A 22,587-nucleotide genomic window follows, 5' to 3' on the forward strand; every position below is an offset into this window, starting at 1 on the left:
AATCAATGATTCTGTTTATTTATTTTATTTCTGACATGTTGGTGTTATATCTTTCACTTATAGTAAATATAGCTGGAAAAAATCTAAATGTGATTATTTTAAAGGCGGGTGATTCTTTTCTATACACATTGTACAGTATCTTATAAGTCAGGAGACAACACAGGATTTGTGCCTCTGAAGTTTTTAAAAAATGTCATGGGACAGCAAAGCATACCCTATTTGTGGAATGTGCCAGATGCTTGTGCAAATTGATGATTTGTTTTGTGCTAATTGTGTGTATCATGCTTTAGAAAATTGTCATGCAATGATTGTGCATGTTTCGGACGTGTGTTATGTGCAGTAAGCTAGCAAATTATAAATTTTTAACACTCATGGTCATGGTCCTGCCTAATTTTCTGCTGTTTTACCTAACAGCATAAACTTTTAGACACAATGGGAGCAAATTGGCACAATGAGAAGGCACACACACAAACACACACATTATGTTTCTACATCCACTTGAGAGGATGTTGAGGGCAGTGATTTCTCAAGAAACTGTCAAAACGTATAAACACCATAAGGGTAAAAACACTTTGGCAGTTATAAGGAGGACTTAGTATAATTTAAAATTAATCTCTTTAGAAAATTCTCAGTAGAAATACTGGATGGCTAATATTATTAGTGCTAACATTGGCAGTAGTTGAAGAAAAAAGAAATTTCTTGACTTGACTTCTTGAAAAAAAAAAAAAAAAAAAAAAAAAAACAAAGTGGTCCAAATGAAGAGTTCTGCAGGAAGTTGTTATAACCTTAACCTCTCATATTGAGTTGAAGAGGCAGTTTGAAACCTTCTGTGATTTCTCACCGGTAACTGGACACCATGGCACTGTGATGGAGATCTTCCTAACATGACATGTTTGACTGCTACACGAGAAAACCGAGGAATGTCGAATGAGACAGTTATAGGATGAAGAGTCAAACAAGTTTTACATATCTTCAGGCAGGAGGCATACATTTCTGAAAGGTAAAAAGAAAGACAATGAAAATATGTGAGAGAATGTTCAGCATATTGAATATTAACATATATTAAATATTTTGTGTGGTTATTTTGTAGGTAATATACCATTAGAGTTGGTAAATGTAATTATTTGATTTTTTTTTATTTATTTTTTTTTAGTTAAGACATTCATTTGCCAGAACCGTTGTAGGAAAAAAAATCAAGAAGGTTAGAAAATGAATTTCTGTGAATTAGGTTTGTCTGATTTTTTGAGGTGGTTCCAAACACTGATTTACTTGCCTAATGACTTTTAAAAATGCTTAAAATCCCTGCAAATTTACATACTTTAAAAGTTTTGGTAGACAAATATAATGGGTAAATATTGCTATACATTTACAGTTAGTTAATTTATTGAAGGACCATTGGAAAACATTCCTTATTAATTAATTAATTTATTTATTTATTTATTTGTAATTTTACAGGATATTGAATTTAATTTGGTCAAAGTGACTATTATTATTACAGAAAATTATTTCAAGGTATTTTATAGTAAAAAATATTGATATATAATATAATATAATATAATATAATATAATATAATATAATAGAATATAGTGTGTGTGTGTGTGTGTGTGTGTGTGTGTGTGTGTGTGTGTGTATATATGTGTGTTTATATGTGTGTGTATATATATTATATATATATATATATATATATATATAATATATATATATATATATATATATATATATGTATGTATGTATATATATTATATATATACATACATACCTATTTAATAAAGGTCCTTCTCAAAAAATTAGCATATTGTGAAAAAGTTCATTATTTTCCATAATGTAATGATAAAAATTTAACTTTCATATATTTTAGATTCATTGCACACCACTGAAATATTTCAGGTCTTTTATTGTTTTTAATACTGATGATTTTGGCATACAGCTCATGAAAACCCAAAATTCCTATCTCAAAAAATTAGCATATTTCATCCGACCAATAAAAGAAAAGTGTTTTTATTAATACAAAAAAGTCAACCTTCAAATAATTATGTTCAGCCGCGTTATGCACTCAATACTTGGTCGGGAATCCTTTTGCAGAAATGACTGCTTCAATGCGGCGTGGCATGGAGGCAATCAGCCTGTGGCACTGCTGAGGTGTTATGGAGGCCCAGGACGCTTTCTCTTCACAATATCCCACAGATTCTCTATGGGGTTCAGGTCAGGAGAGTTGGCAGGCCAATTGAGCACAGTAATACCATGGTCAGTAAACCATTTACCAGTGGTTTTGGCACTGTGAGCAGGTGCCAGGTCGTGCTGAAAAAACGAAATCTTCATCTCCATAAAGCTTTTCAGCAGATGGAAGCATGAAGTGCTCCAAAATCTCCTGATAGCTAGCTGCATTGACCCTGCCCTTGATAAAACACAGTGGACCAACACCAGCAGCTGACATGGCACCTCAGACCATCACTGACTGTGGGTACTTGACACTGGACTTCAGGCATTTTGGCATTTCCTTCTCCCCCAGTCTTCCTCCAGACTCTGGCACCTTGATTTCCGAATGACATGCAAAATTTGCTTTCCATCCCAAAAAAAGTACTTTGGACCACTGAGCAACAGTCCAGTGCGGCTTCTCTGTAGCCCAGGTCAGGCGCTTCTGCCGCTGTTTCTGGTTCAAAAGCACACGCCCTGTGCACGGTGGCTCTGGATGTTTCTACTCCAGACTCAGTCCACTGCTTTCCCAGGTCCCCCAAGGTCTGGAATCGGTCCTTCTCCACAATCTTCCTCAGGGTCCGGTCACCTCTTCTCGTTGTGCAGCGTTTTTTGCCACACTTTTGTCCTTCCCACAGACTTCCCACTGAGGTGCCTTGATACAGCACTCTGGGAACAGCCTATTCGATCAGAAATTTCCTTCTGTGTCTTACCCTCTCGCTTGAGGGTGTCAATGATGGCCTTCTGGACAGCAGTCAGGTCGGCAGTCTTAACCCATGATTGCGGTTTTGAGTAATGAACCAGGCTGGGAGTTTTTAAAAGCCTCAGGAATCTTTTGCAGGTGTTTAGAGTTAATTAGTTTGATTCAGATGATTAGGTTAATAGCTCGTTTAGAGAACCTTTTCATGATATGCTAATTTTTTGAGATAGGAATTTTTTTGGTTTTCATGAGCTGTATGCCAAAATCATCAGTATTAAAACAATAAAAGACCTGAAATATTTCAGTTGGTGTGCAATGAATCTAAAATATATGAAAGTTTAATTTTTATCATTACATTATGGAAAATAATGAACTTTTTCACAATATGCTAACTTTTTGAGAAGGACCTGTATATATAAAATCATCAAAGGCTGTGAAATACTGAATTTTTTGTACATTTTTTTTTTTTTTTTACTTGGCTTTCAAAAGCCTTTTTGCAAGTGCAGGTCATATGTAGCCTGGGCGCCAGCCCGAACCCCGCCCACAACATTTTTTGGACGGGAAGTTCGGTCTGGACTCGATCCATTGAGGAGTAATTATGCTAGGCTCCCAGAAGGCCGAGCCAATCAAATTGCCATGGCGGGCTTTAATCGATGATGGACAGGCTATCTGCGGCTACGTAAGATAGGGCGTCTTGGAAGGTAGGCTCACGATCTCTTTTCTCTGAAGCCTCAGATGAACACGCTTCTTCAGCCTTGTCTCTTTCGTCGTCTTTACATTTTTTAAAGTTAGTCAAGTCGCGTTGCTTGCAACCGTGTAATAAAGTTGAGACAGGGCCGACAAATGCGATAAGATTTATTTTCATTATTGTCGAGATCTAATCCTAAACAGAGAACTTGTTCGTATATACATGCACCTTTTGTTTTTTCTCTCAAAAATGTTATTCGTGCTTGTAAGTACTCCGCGAATTCTTAAATTCTTTTTACAACAGCGGCAAAGATCATTTACACTCATTACTTTCCTACTTCTTCCAGTTCCAGCGTGCGTGCGTGCAGTTGAACTCTGTTGACAACTATGCGTTGCTCAACATACGTCACTTACTGCGTTGTTCTGATTGGTTGTAGGTCTATCCAATTGAGTGCAGAGTTTTTTTTTTTACTGGTTCGGTTAAGACACGCCCCATAATTCAAGTGCAATGGAGCAGTATCAGACTCACATTCTGCCTAGAATATGAGTATGACGAAGTCAGGCTAGGTCATATGTGCAGTTATGCAAATGTAAAAAAAAAAAAAAAAAAAAAAAAAAAAAAAATTTTAAAACCACCACCACAACAACACCACAGAACCTAACTATATAAATGAAGACAAGAACAAACAGACTGATAGTAATCAGGAAATCTGGGTCCAGAACTCAAAATATAAAGGACAGACTAGATGGAGAACTTGAAAGGGCTACTGTCAACCACAGTCACATGACCACCAAAACACGTTTCCAAGCATTCATTTTTACCAGAATGTGTAGAATGGAGCTCCGCCATCCGTTAGGCCTCCAGGGCTAAGATGGCAGGTTAGGGCTGTCTGTTTCAGGATTTGAAGTAAGCAGTTTGTTTATACCGAAGACAATCTTTATTATGAGAAAAAAAAAAAAAAAAAATCTTACTTTGTTGCTTCTTCTGTGCCTCCTTCTCCATCTGCTTTGCCCTCTTCTTCCATCTTCTGCTCATCTGAGATCAGCTCCTGGTTCTTATGTCTGCGAATACATTTAACCACCACCATGGACAGAATGAGCAAAGCTAGAATTCCCCCCACAGATGCCCCGATGGCGACAGCAATAGTTGAATCCCTTGGTGGCGGTACTGGGCAGAGGAAGACAAAAAATTAGCGATGTTAACAACAAAATACACCAGAGTAGCATATTGCTTCTGTGAAAGAAGTGTATTCTGAAAAAAAAAAAAAAAAAAGAAACTGTGTAAAAAATAGTACATTTATATTTATTAAGATATTTCTGAGTAGTTACGGCATCTACCACTAGTGTCTAATTGACCAAATTTTGGGGATGTTTATACTCCGCTTCAAATGCACTTCAACTGACCATTCCACAATAATCTTCATTTATTATGATCATATATGCCTACATGAGCATGCTTATTATTTTTCATAAATTTATTCACACTCATGTATTCATACTTTTTGTAAATACAAAATACAATAACCAAAAATGGCTGTGGCCTCTGGGACACATTCATTAGTTTTTTCTTCACGTTTTTGAAAAGTTTTGCATACAGACAACAACGTTGTCGGAACAATCCCTTTTTTTGCCTGTCTGCATTTCAAGCCCCCAAAACACTGTTGTCTTGTAAATTAGTGGAAAAAACACATACAAATGTAGTTTTTAGTTGAAAATGGTGTTGCATAAACTACCTCTTAGTACTCGTTGCATTCTCAATGTCACAAGGGGTGCTAGAGCAGATATTAGTGTTAAGTCTTCTTAAATTTCTCTTTCAGGTGGACTACTGTCAAATTGTACCAACTGTTTAAATCTTTCTCAGCAAATAAAGGTTGTTTTATTATGATCTTGTATACAAAACCTATGTGTGTTTTCGTCAAATTAATATATATATTTTTTTTTCTAGGCCAAAACCTGGGAATTAGTTAGCATATCCACAGTCTGATTTGTATCCACAGCTGTACATACAAATTTAGTCTATTTCTAAAGTTGTGTTCATTTGTGAAGATTATCATGATGAAAAAACAAAAAAACAAACAAAAAAAAAACATGTAAGAATCATAAATGTTTGTTGTTCACAGAGCCAATGGAGATTTGGGTTTTGGGGAACCAGGGTGATGCTAACTACGGATTGGCCTACAAAAATACGACTTCTATGCAGCGCTCTATTCTAATTCTGGACTTAACAACACCTGCAATAAGGAAACCCCATTCATCATGGCCTCTCCTGAAATAACCCTGCTTGAAGGCCAGACCAATTTTGTTGTACAGCTTCTTGGCCCATGCTGAAGCCTTACATTCAGTCAGGACGATGAATTGGATGGTGCCGTGACCCTGAATGCGGTCTGGAGGGTTGCGCACATAGCAGTGGTAGATGCCCTCATCCATCAGCTGTACATCTAAGATAGTGATGGTCAGGTCGTTCTTATCCAGGTTTCCAGAAAATATGACTCGATCTCCAAATCGGCTTGACTTCAAGGGTGTTATCTTGTTCTTATACGTCATGAATGGAAAAGAAGACATTTTGAATGAAGGTAGATTGAGAAAATTAACAAACAAGAGAATCATGTAAATTTAAGGAATTAGTTTAGCATGGTATTAGCATGTTTAGTCTTTGTTTTCTCTCACCATCTCCTCTGTGCTATTGCTTGTCTCCTGATAGGTCCAGTTCATGGCAAACTTGATGGGGTCCAGCTTGTAGCATGAGGTGAATGCACAGGGGATTCTGACATCTGTCCCGTTGAGAGCGTAGATCTGTGGTGGCACCAGCACATCCATGGAGTTCACTGGACAGGCTACAAGAGATGCAAATATACACATCTAATTCCTGCCATCTGATGGGTGAGATACTCCTGTAAAGTGCATGCATGTTTTATGCATGCATGCAAAATAGTTTGAATAGTAGTCTTATTTAGCTTCTGATCATGGATACATCATTTTGTCATTCAAACACCTTTAAAAGTTAATTTTATTATAAAATTACTAGTTTTGACTGTCAATCCAAATTGTATAAGCCTTGTTCAAATTGGTTGATAGTTGGTAAGATTTCGTAATGTTTTTGAAAGAAGTCTGTAATGCTCACCAAAAACACATAAAAAAAAAAATACAAAAAAATACAAACAAACAAACAACAACAACAGAAAAACAACAACAACAAAAAAGCAGGTATTTTGTGAAAATATTATTCAAATTTTACAATGATTGTTTCCTGTTTGGATTTTTTTTTGTTTTTTTAATTTTCAGCAGCCAATACTCCAGTACTCAGTGTTACATGAAGAAAATCATTTTCATTTTAATTTAGTGCTCAAGTATTATTATTTTCAATGTTGAAAATAGTTAAGCTGCTTATTTTCTATTTTTCCATTTTTATTTTTTTTGTGGAAACTGTGATTTTTTTTTTACCCTAAACTTTTTAACAGAACTGATAAGTATCACTTTTTTTTTTTTTTTTTTTTTTTTTTTTTACACTTAAAATATTACAGTGCAAGAATCTGAGAACACAATGAAAATCACTGAAAAGACATTCTGAAATTCAGGCTTCACTTAAATATTAACCATTTCCAATAAATGTAAAATATTTTAATATTAATGTCATTCTACTCTGAACAATGTGTTTACAAAGCCTTAAATTAAATCATATATATATATATATATATATATATATATATATATATCTATAATATATATATATATATAATATATATATATATATATATATATTTTCCAATGTTTCCAAGTTCAATGTAAATAAATTACTTATTTGTATCTGTATTAAATTTAAACTATAAGTTGCATTGTTATTAGTATGGTAATTAATTGCCCAAAATGTTATCATGTTGTCTAAAGGTTTATTTTCTCCACCTCTGCACCATTCCATCCCTCTGCAGTCAGGAGTTTTGTGTTTCTGGACAAGTTCCCACTGCTGCAGCAGTTATGCTTTATTGGCTCAGCTCTCTGCAGTAGTATCAGCAACTTCGTCACACCCTCCCATCCCATCCCCCCTCAAAGTGCTGCAGTTTAGTCCATCCCCCTCCCTTTAGAAAAATCAGGTGTCGTCATGGATAGAGAGCAAGAACTAGAGCAGCTGCATTCAGAGAAAACATACACACACAAACCTCATGCATATGTGAATAGCTTCAGTAACTATTATGATTTATAGTGCGTTAAATCCAGTGTGCTTACTAGGCATCATCTGAACTACACAGATATACAACAATACATTATATACATAGTGTTTTTTGTGCTACAAATGATGCAGTACTGCATCATCTCACTGCATCCTACATAGGCTCCAAGTGTGGGCTAAAATACACACACACACATGTTCAGCATAAATATACACACACACATGCAGAGTCAGCACTCGGCCGGCTGTGTTACTCAATACCAGCACTACGTCAATGTCGTCTGTCTCCACCCACCCTTTTACCTTCATGTATATTTAGTCTGTTTCTATCTGCGGTCTGTACCAAAGCAGAGACATTGACAACACTGACATCTCTAGCCCACTCTTGGGGTGCCGATTTGATTATCATGTACCAATATTCACAGGTTCAGAGTGCTGTAGGCATAACATACTGCAGTGTAGCTCTTTCTCACCCTCTCTCAAACAACAGTCCCTGACAAACCCTAGCCCTACACCCTCCCTGCACTGTCTGTGTCCTCTTTGTTCTGCTCTCAAGGTTATGGTAAAAGGAGAAATGTGGACAAGGTACATTGTGGAGCCGGATATTCAGGTAAAAACAAATAATTAAATAATACACAGCACACACACAATACATGGGTAGATTACTTACAAATTGTAATCCATTTCTAGTTCAAAATTACATGACGAAAATGGTCTTTTGACCTAACTTGACCTAACAGATTTCATTTCAATTCCAGTTTATTTGTATAGCAATTTTCGCAATCCATGTTGTTTCAAAGCAGCTGTACAGAATATATTTGTTTAAATATAACAATGGGGTATGTGTTGAACGTCACTTGACCAAACTGGAAAACAGGTCTCAACACATCTGTTTGATGGAGAAAGTCTTAACCGATGCTGATATCTATTGACATAAGCTAACCAAGCTAGTTGTTTTTATTCTTGCTGTTTTATTCCATTTTTATACCCCCCAAAAAAATGTTTATGAAAATGATTAAATAGATGACTTATTAGGAAAATAAAGCTCTCCCTACACCTACAGTAGGTAGACATCCAAAACGTCGTTTCTACCGCCGCTCGTACCGCCGCCGCGGCGTCTGCAAAGTGCATTTGCAGCTTTTGACCGCTGAGTGGCGCTTTAATCACAGGTTTTTCAAACAAGCGCATCAAAGCACATTTTCGCAAATAGACGTCAGCTTTGCCTCACCGAAGTGTTATATTTGATTGCAGTCGGGGAAAATGAAAGAAAAAATATTTAATATTCACAGATGAAAGTTTAGTCCCTATGAAGATATGTGCATTTCTTAGAACGAATTCAAGCAGGATAAATGTCAAGCCTATGAGCCTGTGCTTATATTTTCCCTACACAATATTTTAGATTAGACACATTTAAATAGTGTGCAATATTATTTATATAATATGAATTATGTGTTATATTATTAAAAAGAAAATGTGGTTTACTTTGCCTCAGAGCATTAAAAGTGATCGCCTATTGTGAGCTAGGCTTGCGTGTTTTATAAATTATTTTCTTTATTTTAGTAAAAGGTAAGGCACTGTATAATTTCGCTCCCATTATTTAGGCCTAATTAAAACAAGAAACGAATAAATTAAACCTGCACGATTTAACTAAATCATATCGGGAAACCCGGCCCAGAACAGATAGCCTAAACAACAGAACAGGACAGAAAATAATAATATAAATATAATATAGGCTAAATAAAAAAAACATAAAATAGGCCTACAATGAATAGCTTTATATTTTTTATACTTAAATAATTAACATATTACGACGACAAAAATAAAACACTGAATCAGTTTGAAGCTTTGAAAAAACCACCAAAAAAATGTCCCCATCAGACAAAGTTTTTTCGTATAGATGTTTTCTGAAAACTTAAAGCTTTTTTCTTCATAAAACGAGTTGGACATCATCATCATACAAATGTCTGCGTATGGACCAGTTTAAATCAGAAGACTAAAATTCGCCTGCAGAGAATAAGGATGAAGGACAACAAATAATGAGCCACTCACACAAGGTATAATGTTTAACTGATTTTTTTAGTTTTTGATTTGCGTAGAATGCAAATTTTTGTAGAACTTGAGAAATAGATAAAGATAAAATAAAATACAGGAAATGGAAAAATAAAATACTGAAAATAAGTGTGGCTTCAACAAATAAAATAATTTCTTTAAACACCGTTTTTTCTTAGGGTTTTCAAGGACTTTAAATACTCTAAAGGACTCATTTTCTAAACAAAATAAATAAAGGACAAAATAAATGTATATTCTGCTATTACTTTATGCTAATACTTGTTTTTAACCTGGGTTACACACCTCCCAGCAGTTTACGCACGTACCAAGCAGAAATGACATAAGCCCATATATCTTTACAGACAGCCAAGTATAAAACACAAAATGCAGTTAGAACCCACAAACATTCATCAACAATTCACCTGCTTTTTTTAAAATTAGCTGCTAACAACTGTCTATAATATAGACGGACAAACTGTTCTTCAACTTGAAATGGATTTTGCGTACGCGCTGCAAATCAAATGTAACAAGTTTACTCAGCGACCAATAAGCATTCGAAGCCTAGTAACGTGCCATGAACAACCAAAATTATGCATTTTCCACATTCTTTTTATTTTATTTAATTTAAGTTACAGTTTGAACATTTAATATTAAAATAATAACTAAAAGGGATTTTTTTGAGGGGGCCACGCCATGGCCTGTAGGAGGGGCATCAATGACCGCTAGGGGGGGCACGGCCCTCGAATGCCCCACCACAGCGCCGGCACTGTCTGAAGTTATATTTGTTTGTTCACGAAGTGAATGTGATGCACAAAGTCATTTTTAGATGCAATGGAAAAATAAAGCTGGATAAAAAGATACACGAAAACCCGCTAAAAAATAAATTACATTTGTGAGAGCTGCATTTTATTACATTCAGAAATAATAACGGCAGGCCTAATAATGCTATAGGCTAATGTACCAACAGGACATTTTTAGTTCCCTTCACTTTTACAACAAATCCTTTAAATTTTAAAAAATTATCAGAACAGAACAAGAATTACAAATATATAATTCTAATGGATAAATATAATTGCAGCAGGCTATATATAATAATATAGGCTTATAAACAACAACAAAAATATAATAATAATTAAAAATAATATAAAGCGATACATTATGTTGGGCTTATCTCTCTCATTTCGGACAAATCCAAACATGTTGCCCATTTGAAGCTAAACTCTTATTCATTAGGTCAAATAGGCTTTGGATTTCACACGTGTTTCAGCCTAGTTCAGTATCGGCGAAAAAAAAAATCATAATTAGCAAAATTATGCCAAAGTGGCCCCGCTGCGCGCGCCGCATGGCTCGGTGAAGGACTGCTGTTTCCAATGAATATGTGCGCGTGAGGCACCAGCGCGATCAAAGTCACAATTCACAATTATTGGTCACACAGTAAAGGCATAATTCAAAAATGCAAAGTGGTTAGCAGTTTAAAAAAATCAAGAATAACAGAGTTAATAAGAATTATTTGTAAATGCTGGACCGTTCTCATTTCGCTCTGCAAATGGAACCTGAAAGATTATTATTATTATTATTTTTTAAACCAAGAATGAACCGAAATGAAAACATTTTAATCCATATATATATATATATATATATATATATATATATATATATATATATATAGATATATATATATATATATATACAATGACTGTTTAAAAACAATAGCATGGCATAAGAGCCTTTGTGTAAAGGTTTTTTTTATTTTTTGAGATGAGTAGATTGTAGCCTAAGACTATCCTATTTTTAATGGCTTTTAAGGATGTTATAATGTATATTATAATAGTTATTGTTGTTGAACGTCTTCCTTTCATTTTACAATTTACATTCAGTTCGCAACCCGTCCCTTTGCGCCACCTGTCTGGTCGGGTTTTCGCGAATGATTCTTAACAAGGCGCCCTGAACGCGTCTGATTTGCAGTTAACGCCGCGGCCCTGCGGCGGCGGTACGCGCGGCGGCATTAACCATTTTGGTTGTCTACCATCTGTACACCTAACCCTATCAGATAAAACACTTTATTATTAAATAACTGTGAGGCACTTTATTTCCATTTTTAGGATATTTCCTTAATTTTTATTGAAAATAAATGCATTTCCGATCTGATATGTGACTGGAAAAGGGAGAAGAATGCGAGAAGAATGAGTGTGGCAAAGGGCAGATTCAAACTTGATCGCATCAAAATTTAGTGTGTGTATGTGATATATGACCATGGACCACAAACCAGTCTTAATCTACTGGGGTATATTTTTAGCAATAGCCAAAAAAAAAATAAAAAATAAAAAATAAAAACCTTGTATGGGTCAAAATGATACATTTTTTATTTTATGCCAAACCACATTAGGATATTAAGTAAAGATCATGTTCAATGAAGATATTTTGTAAATTTCCTACCGTAAGTATAAAAAACTTAATTTTTGATTAGTAATATGCATCGCTAAAAACTTTAAAGGTGATTTTCTCAGTATTTAGATATTTTTGGACCCTCAGATTCCAGATTTTCAAATAGTTGTTTGGCAATCTCTGCCAAACAGTTGTCAGATCCTAATAAATTATACATCAATGGAGAGCTTATTTATTCAGCTTTCAGATTATGTATAAACTCAATTTCGAAAAATTGACACTTAAGAGTTTTTAAGGTTTAAGGTTTTGTGGTCCAGAATCACATATGTGATATATACATGAGTCTAACATATACAACATATACAGTCTAACAGTGCTGGGACATTTTACTGTTCAGCTCAAGACTCACTCATATTCATCTGGCATTTCTAAATTATGATATCATCTCTTTAATTTCAAAAGTGAACAGTATAAGGTTGTTAAAATTGATGTAACCACAACAAAACTGCTTAGATGGATCCGTACACCACATATAGTGTATTTCTGCCTAATGACTGAAATATTGTGGGTAAAACTTTGAGTGAGGCAATCCAGGCATCTGTATTTCAAACAGAAGCAGATCTTATAGTCTACCATATGTCACATTCAGCTTACAGACAACTGTACTACTGCAGTTGCATATTATCTATTGATTCACTATTTAAAGGGACAGTTCACCTCAAAATCAAAATGAATATTCTGTCATCGTTTACACACCCTCATGTCTTGAAATCTGTATGACTCTCAGTATTTCCTACATGCTCACAGCAGCATGTCAGCGGATGTATTAGCAATGGTAAGTGCAATATATATTACCTTGCTAAACTCTCTGAGAGTCGTCATGCCATATATATATATATATATATATATATATATATATATATATATATATATATATCTATATATATATATATATCTATATATTATATGTTCCTCAGAGATAGAAGTTTCTCATGCTTAGCAATAATTATTTGATCAAAAATACAGTTAAACTGCAATATTGTGAAATATCATCTATCTATCTATCTATCTATCTATGCAATGGTTCTGAAGAAGAAGAGGAGGAGGTTTCAATAATGAAAGTGAGTTCAGTAGCTTTTGTGGCTTGTGGAATAATTCAGTATTTTCCAGGAAGCTGACTAAAATGTATTATTAACTTCAATATCTTGAAGAATAGGATGCTGCACAAATATTGCTAAAAGCCATAGTATTTATCTGTATACCTGAATATGGAATTGATATGCAAATAATTTTTGCCAACGCAAGTCACTATGTAAGACAAGTCCTCTTGAAGACAAAACTTGTATTAAAATTCATACATGCAATATATCATATTCATATAGACAATATAACACTTTAGACACATTTTAGGCCTACCATTGCAAAAAATAATAATAATAATAAATAAATAAAAAATATCAAACCAAATGCCATTTAATAAATAATTATACTTAGAACATGTTTAATAGTTGAGGCTCTTAGATTTTGATTTGTGGCCATATCATCTAACCTCATTAGATAATTTAAATTAGAATTAGGAGGACTTTCGAGATAGACGGTTTTAGTGAAACTGGGTTTTACTATAATTGCAGGTCATGTTCCTCTACCGTCACCGAAACAATGTGTTTTACGCCCTCTGGTGGCTTTTTCAAAAGACTGCATTGCTTGAATTCAACTTCCCCATTCAGCTGTGTGAAACTCTTCTGGTGTGTACAGCTCCTTTTTTGTTTATATTGAGCCTACAATGAACAGATTTTCACTAAGACAATTTTGATGAATTAAAGTTTGCGGACAATACCACATGGATTATGCACAAGAAAGTAGGTCATCTGCCTTCTGCAGAAATAATCCTCATGCTACCTTCACCAGAAACGGTTTTATGGGGCCACAGCTGTAACAGTAAACATATTCACAAAATAACCAGAACATGCACATGGTTATGAATTATTTAAACTAGTTTTGTTTGCTTGTTCAGACATTATCATTATTTTCCTATTTAACTGTCAGCATAGTATTTATTGTACTTTTTTTTTCAGCATATTTACTAAGCAGCCAATGGGAGGCAGCATGCAGTTCATTATACACTGTATTCACAATATATTGCGTTTACGTTTTGATCCACCAGCAAAAATGATTCAAAACGGAGCAGAATAAATGGTTTTGTCTCAGAGCAGCAGACAGCAGTGTTTTGTTTTTGAATGTGGCAGCGTTTTAAAGGACTCGCTCATAAACACATTCACGTGTTGCCACCTACTGGTGTAACAATGTAACTTGAAGAAAGCGTAAAAAAAAAAAAAAAAAAACGGTGATACAAATAGTGATACAAGGACCTGACTGTATAATGCAAAACAGATCATTAAACCCGCATTCATTACATAATTTAAGCAGTGTTTATTAATGCTGCTGGTCTGAAACACCCAGAAGTGCTGTTTCCTATTGTGTGACAATGAATGGGAAAAAAATAAACTTAATATAGACATAATATGTCCTGTTTACGTTCCATACTGAAGCTGAATGCGCTCACATATGGCATCACAATCAAAGCAGGGATAATGCTATTGGCGATGTGAAAAACACAACAGTGCTGCTTAATGTTTTACAGATGATCTGTAACAATATTAACTATCAAACGCTATGATGCAATGACATACACCTAATTTGATTAGCATCCTTTTTTATAACACATACACCTGGCTAGACTGCAAACTATCTGTTTGGCTGGTACATTGAAATTATTTCAAACGACGAATGGTCTTCTATTTTTTCTTTTCATATCAGAAGCTTTTTTACTTACCCAGAAATATCATCAATGCAACACAGGATAATTTCAAAGCGGACGCCCACTGCGTTCTCCCAAAATGCAGTAACATAGGCATTTTGTTCGATGACAATAAACGTAGCTAAAAATAAGAGCAGAAAAGCGTTTGAGATCTATTTCTTCGTTTCAATTACATATAGAAAACACGGAAAATGTTTTTATTTTGAGCTATGATATGGCTGGCAGTGTCTGTAGCAGGAAATCTGGTTGATATCATGGTTGTGGTTTGTTATTTGTACTACTTGAGGGTTCAATTAAACCATGTTATAATACACCATAATAGCAGAACATAAAATAATATGACTAATTTCACCAGATTAAAAAGAAGGAAGAAAAAAAAATCGGAATGCATCTCTATATTATGTGTCTTTCCTCTATTGAGGAAAGTCAGAAATCAGTCTAAGAAATTCAAGCGGCCGTTGACGTAAAACCAAATAATGAGGCTCTAGCTTGCAGTAGGACCACCTCTCCTCATCTCCTCACTAACGAAGATCAAAGTGCACTAGAAATGAACAGGAGATAGAAATACACGTAAGGAATGAGAATGGTGCCGAAAAATATGATGATGATGATGAAGCTTATTAAAGCTATACTTTCTACATAGGCATCTACCATAAGGCTTTGTATTTATCTGATTAGTGAAACGAGTACTACATTTAGGGTGTGCCTTAATGCCAATAATGGTTTAAGCCACTAGTTTTATTTTGTTTTATAAAACTATTGGTCTGTGGTTCCTCAAATCTCAAAGGGCAGAGTTGGCATGAATACTTAAGTGTGTAATCACTTCTCCGCTATTAGGAAAAAGATGCTGGCCTCAGAGACAGAGACAGTGGGTCTGTTATAAGAAGTAGCAATTTCATGCTAATGAGAAGTCATTGAGAAGAAAAAGAGGAAAAATAGGATGTTAGGTAATAGATGATGGCATTGGAGATGCATGCATATTTAGACAGATGAAAACAGATTTATATTATGAGGGATAATGTACTGTACAGTCAGTCAGTGAGTACTGAAGAAACAAAAAATGCAAACAGGCCTGTTGGGAAATATATTATACATATCTGACAATGGCTTTTACTCTAATTCATTTAAATTATCAGTTATTTTGTGTCTCATCTTTTAAGCGACATGATCTAATTGATAAATCTTGGTGGCAGCGGACATATATGGGTTCCTCATCTTTTGGCTGCCAGTCAGAGGGAAGACGTCTGCTGCATCCAGCTGTGACAGGAGCGTCCGGTGCAAACGGGAAACCATGCTGCTTCCAGCCATTGAGAATACACACAAACACACACAAACAAAAGCAATTTTACATCTTGTGAAAACAAGTTATAAATGGTTATAATCAGTTAACACATGAAGGGATGTATGCACAAAGAATAGAATTAATATGTGCATTATTAACCTCCAAATTGCATTATTAAGTATATTATTGTTGTTGCAAATATATATATATATATATATATATATATACATATATATATATATATATATATATATATTTATACACAGTACAGGTCAAAAGTTTGGAAACATTACTATTTTTAATGTTTTTGAAAGAAGTTTCTTCTGCTCATCAAGCCTGCATTTATTTGAATACAGAAAAAAAAAATTAATATTGTGATATATTATTACAATTTAAAATAATTTTTAAATTTATTATACTTTAAATTATCATTTATTTCTGTGATGCAAAGCTGAATTTTTAGGATCATTATCACATGATCCTTTAGAAATCATTCTAATATGATGATTCATTATCAAAGTTGGAAACAGTTCTGCTGCTTAATATTTTTCAGAACATGTGATACGTTTTAGGATACTTTGATGAATAAAAATTAAAAAAAAAAAAAAAAAAAAAAGTAAAAAAAAAAAAGAAGAAGCTATGTTTTTAAACTATAAATATTTTGTAATAACAATATACACTACTGGTCAGTAATTTGGGGTCAGTATTTTTTTTTTCTTTCTTTTTTTTAAATAAAATCAATACTTTTATTCAGCAAGGATGTGTTAAATTGATAAAAAGTGATAGTAAAAAAAAATATATGATTAGAATATATATTATTAGAATTTTATATTTTTATTTTGAATAAATGCAGTTCTTTTTAACCTTTTATTCATCAAATATATTAGACAGCAGAACTGTTTCCAACACTCATAATAAATCAGAATATTAAAATGATTTCTAAATGATCATGTGATAGACTGGATGTTACATGTGACACTGAAGGCTGGAGTAATGATGCTGATATTTACAATATTACTGTTTGTTCTGTATTTTTGATCAAATAAATGCAGGCTTGATGAGCAGAAGAAGAGACTTCTTTCAAAAAACATTAAAAATAGTAATGTTTCCAAACTTTTTGACCTGTACTGTATATATAATATATATATATATATATATATATATATATATATATATATATATATATACTATATATATATTATATATATATATATTAAATAAATCAACAGAAAATTAAATGTACAGTCTATATAAAATATATATTTCATTTAATGGTGCATATTAATATATATATATATATATATATATATATATATATTATATATATATATATATAGAATATATATATATATGTATGTATGTTTGTTTGTTTACATAATGTGTGTCTACTATCGTTTATATATATATATATATATATATATATATAATATATATATATATATATACATATTCAGTACATCTTTGTATATCATTTCATAGTTCTGTTGTCCATGAAATATATATTGAATGTACTGATAAGCATTTATGATAAATACTTATTAATGTAATTTATGTTGTATATCATGTATTTAAATAGTATATATCATGTATTTAAATAGTTTGTATTTACACATTCGTAATGATTAAGTTGCAATTTAATATATTTCAAATATACCAACTTTGTAATATTGAATAGTAAAATTATAATCAAGTACTTCACATGTGCTTTAGTACAGTATGTTAGTCAGCAAATCAAAATAAGTGTACTTATTTAAAGTATGAACTAGTTACTAAAATGATTGAAAATGCATGTTTAATGTTTAATTTGAAATTAATATTGAAAGACACTTTTTAAAAGTGTGTTAAGAATCATGGTCATGACAGTGTTTCTCTTTAAGTGCACTTACGTGGCCTTTTAGATCATTAATATTGTATTATTAGCAAGTACAGGTTTTTAAAAATATACTTTATAGATTTGAAGTGCACAACAAGTATTAATACAACTAAGAACACTTATTTTTCACAAGGGAAGTTTAAAAGCAGACAAGATCTACTCTCACTTAACATTGTTGTGGTGTTTGGAAAAAAAAAGTACAATTTACAGAAAATTTTAATAATGAACTGTATAAAACAGATGAAGATTTGTTTTTTTTGTTTTTTTTGAACAACAACTCACTTATTCAAATATGACTTTTTCAAGTCAACTGAATCTTACCATGGTAATATAGATGTTGTCTGGACTGCTGGGAGGACTGTTCGTGTCTGCCAGATCAGGCATAGAGCTGCACCCCACCTGACACACAAAATAAGCTGAAAGGTCATCTTCAAAACCCATACAACAACCAAAAAAAAAAAAAAAAAACCTTTCAACATTCCAGAATCAAACCTCAACCAATGTTTTCTTAATTTAAACAGTAAACATAAATCAATGTAAATTTTATTTAATAATTGACTTTATCAAGTAAAGAAAGCAAAGAGAGGAAATGAGAGCAGACATGCAGAAGGAAGTTCACAGATAGTGTGTTACCTTGTATGCCATTCTGTTGTCTTCTTTGTCAGTGTTGGTTTTAACTTCTTCTATTTGTTGCCTAGTAGAAAATGAAGCACAACATGAAGCCAGAAAAATATCCTACAACTGCCATATCTCTCTGTGAACTGACAATGACTTACTTTGAGTTGTTTTCTCTCTGGGTTGATCTACAAGCCTTCCACCCCAAAAACATGGTTCCAATTAGTAACACAAACCCAGACACTGACACCAGGGGCAGCCACCAGGGAGGATGTGCCTGCAGACGATTCACACCTGGACTGTTTCTCCTGGTCAGTACTGAAGAAAATAAAGGGGAGAATTGAGTTTGGAGCTCTTATACAAACCAATCCAAACCTTTAAAATGTTAGTATTTTATAAACTTTGACAGGTGTTTACTGCATGCTATGGATTACAACTATTTCAAACGTTTACAAAGTTAAATTTTACACATTTTAGCATCTCTATATAGCTATCCATTATTATTATTATTATTATTATTATTTCATTTATTTTTGCATTTATTAGCAAGCTAATATCTGAACACATAATTTAAATGGAAGAATTACTCAATAAGTAATATGCACAAATTTGGTGTCCGTAATATTTAAATGTTTTTGAAAGAAGTCTCTTATGCTCACTAAGGATGCATTCATTTGATCAAAAATTCAGTAAAAACAGTAATATTGTGAAAAAAATTATGACGATTTTAAATAACTATTTTATTTTATTTTTAATGTAATTTATTCCTTGTGATGCAAAAAAAAAAAATAAAAAAAAATTCAGCAGCCATTATTCAGTGTCACATTAGCATACAGAAATCATTTAACACTTATATATATATATATATTAGCTGTTTGCTCTGTTTAATTAATTATAAAGACCTAAAGCTACACAAATATTTATTTATTATTATTTACTTTACTTGTTAGTTGAAATTGGATACAGCAAAATCTACATTTAAAATGTGATCACGTACTATATTGGTTATTAATTTGAACTAAAATAGATTAAATAAATGCATATAAGGGTAGGCACATCTATGTCATAGGGCCTGTCCCCAAATCAGACCATCACAGAACATGCATGCGATATCTTTATTCTTTTAAGCTATTGTATGTCCAACATAACTGAACATTTAACACTTAAACACTATCAGGTTTTTCTATTTCCTCAAAAATATGAATTTTTACTCATCAGTAAAACTGACTACAATTTAAATATTTTGTAAATGTCTTTACTGTCACTTGTGATCAATTTCTTGTCTCATTTTTGAATATTATTATCCTTTTTCCAGTAACTTGCTAACACTTTACAATGAGGTTCATTAGTTAACAGTAGTTAACTGTATTAGTTAACATAAACTAAGCATGAACAATACTTCTACAGCATTTATTGATCTTAGTTATTGTTCATTTCAACATTTACAAATGCATTACTAAAATCAAAAGTTGTATTTGTTTACATTAGTTAAATAACTGTGAACTAACTTGAACAAACAATAACTGTATTTTCATTAATTAAGATTAATAAAGATTTATAAATACTGTAACAAATATATTGTTCATTGTTAGGTCATGCTAGTTAATACATTAACTAATGTTAACAAATGACACCTCATTGCAAAGTGTTAGTAACATAATAAGATAAATAAACTCTGGGGAAAGAAAAAAAAAAGTTTTCTACCTGATTGCACAATAAGGTGTGTTTGATTCTTGTGGAAACTGCCATTGAGACGCAATCTACACAAATAAGTTCCATTGTTCTCATGGGTCACAGATGAGAGATGTATATCAAAACTTCCTAATTTGACATCTCCCTGAAAAAATACACCAGGAAGTGGTACAGTTCTATTTTTGATGTAGTAGAGGATTATTTTTGGCTCAGAGGAGATACCCTGTGTTAAAAAATTAAAAAAAAAAAAAAAAAAGGTACCAGACATTTATGTTTTAGTTATTATTATTCTGCATAAGAATAAGAATAAGAATAAGAATAAGAATAAGAATAAGAATAAGAATAAGAAATGATTGTATAAAAAAGTGTAAAGTATTTGTCTTGGTCTGTATCCCTATAAAAAATAAGCCTACCTTGAATTCCCACTCCAAGCTAAGAGACATGACATCCAGAGGTCCAGGACATTGACAGAAATTACACGACAAATGGACATCTGTCCCAGCATTAACCTTCTGATCTGGACTGGTCATCACACAACCATGGGTTCCATGTACTGTCAACCGAATGAGTGCATATTATATTATTATTATTATTATTATATCATTAAATGCTTAATAAGCTTGATTAAAATAATGAATTTGTGCTTACCTGTGAAGATAAATACTATGAACAGGTACCACATAACTGAGCATAAAGACACTGCAATGTTTTTCTTTATAAGAGAATGCATAAATATCTATATTTTAAATGAAGGGCAAAAATACCAAGATCCAGAAGAATCTTGTATATGGACTCTCACAGCTCAAAATTTCTTTGCTGCCATCAGGGAAGCGCTATACTGTTTCCTGACTCATTCGGTGGTGGTTAATTATCAGTGTCTGAAACAGTTACCACTTCCTTTGTGACCCAAAAACATGATCTAGCTAAAACAGATGTTTCTCCTTTGTAGAGTTTTCTCATGTAAACAGCAAACATGAACACAGTTCTTTTGCTTAATGATGAGAGTTTATCAGCACTGCAAAGTAGGCCTATAGTTTCCTTTGATCAGTTCATATCCATCGTATCCTTAAAAATAGTGACAAGTGCATTTTTCAAAATATCTGTTTTGTGTTCCATCTCGGCAGCGCGTCACTGTCGGATAATCGAAAATGGGCAAAGAGGCGGGACGTGGGTGGAGTTTGAAACCACGCCCGCTTAGCTTGATGGTGGTGACAGTAGCGGAAATCCACCTGTCACTCAAGTGGCCACGCCCTTAATTATGCAGAACTTTATTTAAGGCTTAATATAATTTAAACAGATGAGTTATAAAAATATTCACCCCCTCACAGTTGTCACCAAGGGCAAATTTAGCTATATAGACCAAAACCACTTTTCGTACCAGGCTGTAAACATATATTTCTCTACTGTAAATTTGGGCATTTTAACATGGGGGGTCTATGGCACTGACTCCCTTTTGGAGCCAGACTCTAGTGGCCAGTCAATGAATTGCAGATTAATTCACTCCCGTGTTGGTTTCAAGAGAGAGATCGGAAAGTTGCTGCTTGGTAAATGAGAACTATCCCTTTAAGGAATGGATGTCGGTCAAATGAAGCAATCTTCCTTCCACAAACAGTGAAACAAATCTATTTCGCCCTCTAGTGTATCATTTGATTTCAGCTATATTTGAAGAAAGCAAAAGGTGTTTTCCTCAAGAGAACAGAGACAACATTGTGTTAAATGAAGTTTTCCGGTAGGTACATCACCTGAGGCAATAAACAAAGACATTTGTCATGTTGATAGATTCTTTCTTTCTGATACAGCTCATGTCATTACATGGGTCAGAAATTTCATCAGCATTGTAAAATAAATTATTCATGATGAGCATTATGCTGCGATACACACAAAGTTTGTCAAATTCAAATAGTGCTTATGCACCAGCAATCTAAATCACTTATGATTGAATCATTGAATTATTCATCTGATCAGTGAGTCTATTCATGAGTAAGATAATATATAATCTATTATTTATTTACTGAACACATGCAATGGACAGATGTTTGAACTGAACAAGATGACTTTAATATGTATTCTCTAATCAGAGTGATTATATGATGCAAGATACAACAGTGGCAGTATTCACTGGAAGTA

The 22,587-nt window shown here is 33.2% G+C and overlaps 2 protein-coding genes across 2 annotated transcripts; both read right to left on the bottom strand.

Annotated features, from left to right (window-relative positions):
• On the bottom strand, positions 1–15,258 carry LOC109112817 (sodium channel subunit beta-2-like). Its single transcript, XM_042770984.1, has 6 exons — positions 15,014–15,258; positions 6,249–6,415; positions 5,918–6,128; positions 4,554–4,749; positions 4,404–4,471; positions 1–993 (listed from the first exon to the last, which is right to left on the bottom strand). The coding sequence occupies exons 1-5, from the start codon at positions 15,093–15,095 to the stop codon at positions 4,462–4,464; spliced, it is 666 nt and encodes a 221-aa protein (XP_042626918.1). The 5' UTR covers positions 15,096–15,258; the 3' UTR covers positions 1–993; positions 4,404–4,461.
• Positions 15,259–15,961: 703 nt separating this feature from the next.
• On the bottom strand, positions 15,962–21,310 carry LOC122147851. The gene is made up of 7 exons (XM_042771855.1): positions 21,109–21,310; positions 20,874–21,013; positions 20,473–20,683; positions 18,930–19,086; positions 18,787–18,847; positions 18,475–18,552; positions 15,962–16,292 (listed from the first exon to the last, which is right to left on the bottom strand). The coding sequence occupies exons 1-7, from the start codon at positions 21,188–21,190 to the stop codon at positions 16,131–16,133; spliced, it is 891 nt and encodes a 296-aa protein (XP_042627789.1). The 5' UTR covers positions 21,191–21,310; the 3' UTR covers positions 15,962–16,130.
• Positions 21,311–22,587: the final 1,277 nt, after the last annotated feature.

The sequence above is a fragment of the Cyprinus carpio genome, chromosome A15 (genome assembly GCF_018340385.1).
Source record: "Cyprinus carpio isolate SPL01 chromosome A15, ASM1834038v1, whole genome shotgun sequence".
NCBI classification, from domain to species: Eukaryota; Metazoa; Chordata; class Actinopteri; order Cypriniformes; family Cyprinidae; genus Cyprinus; species Cyprinus carpio.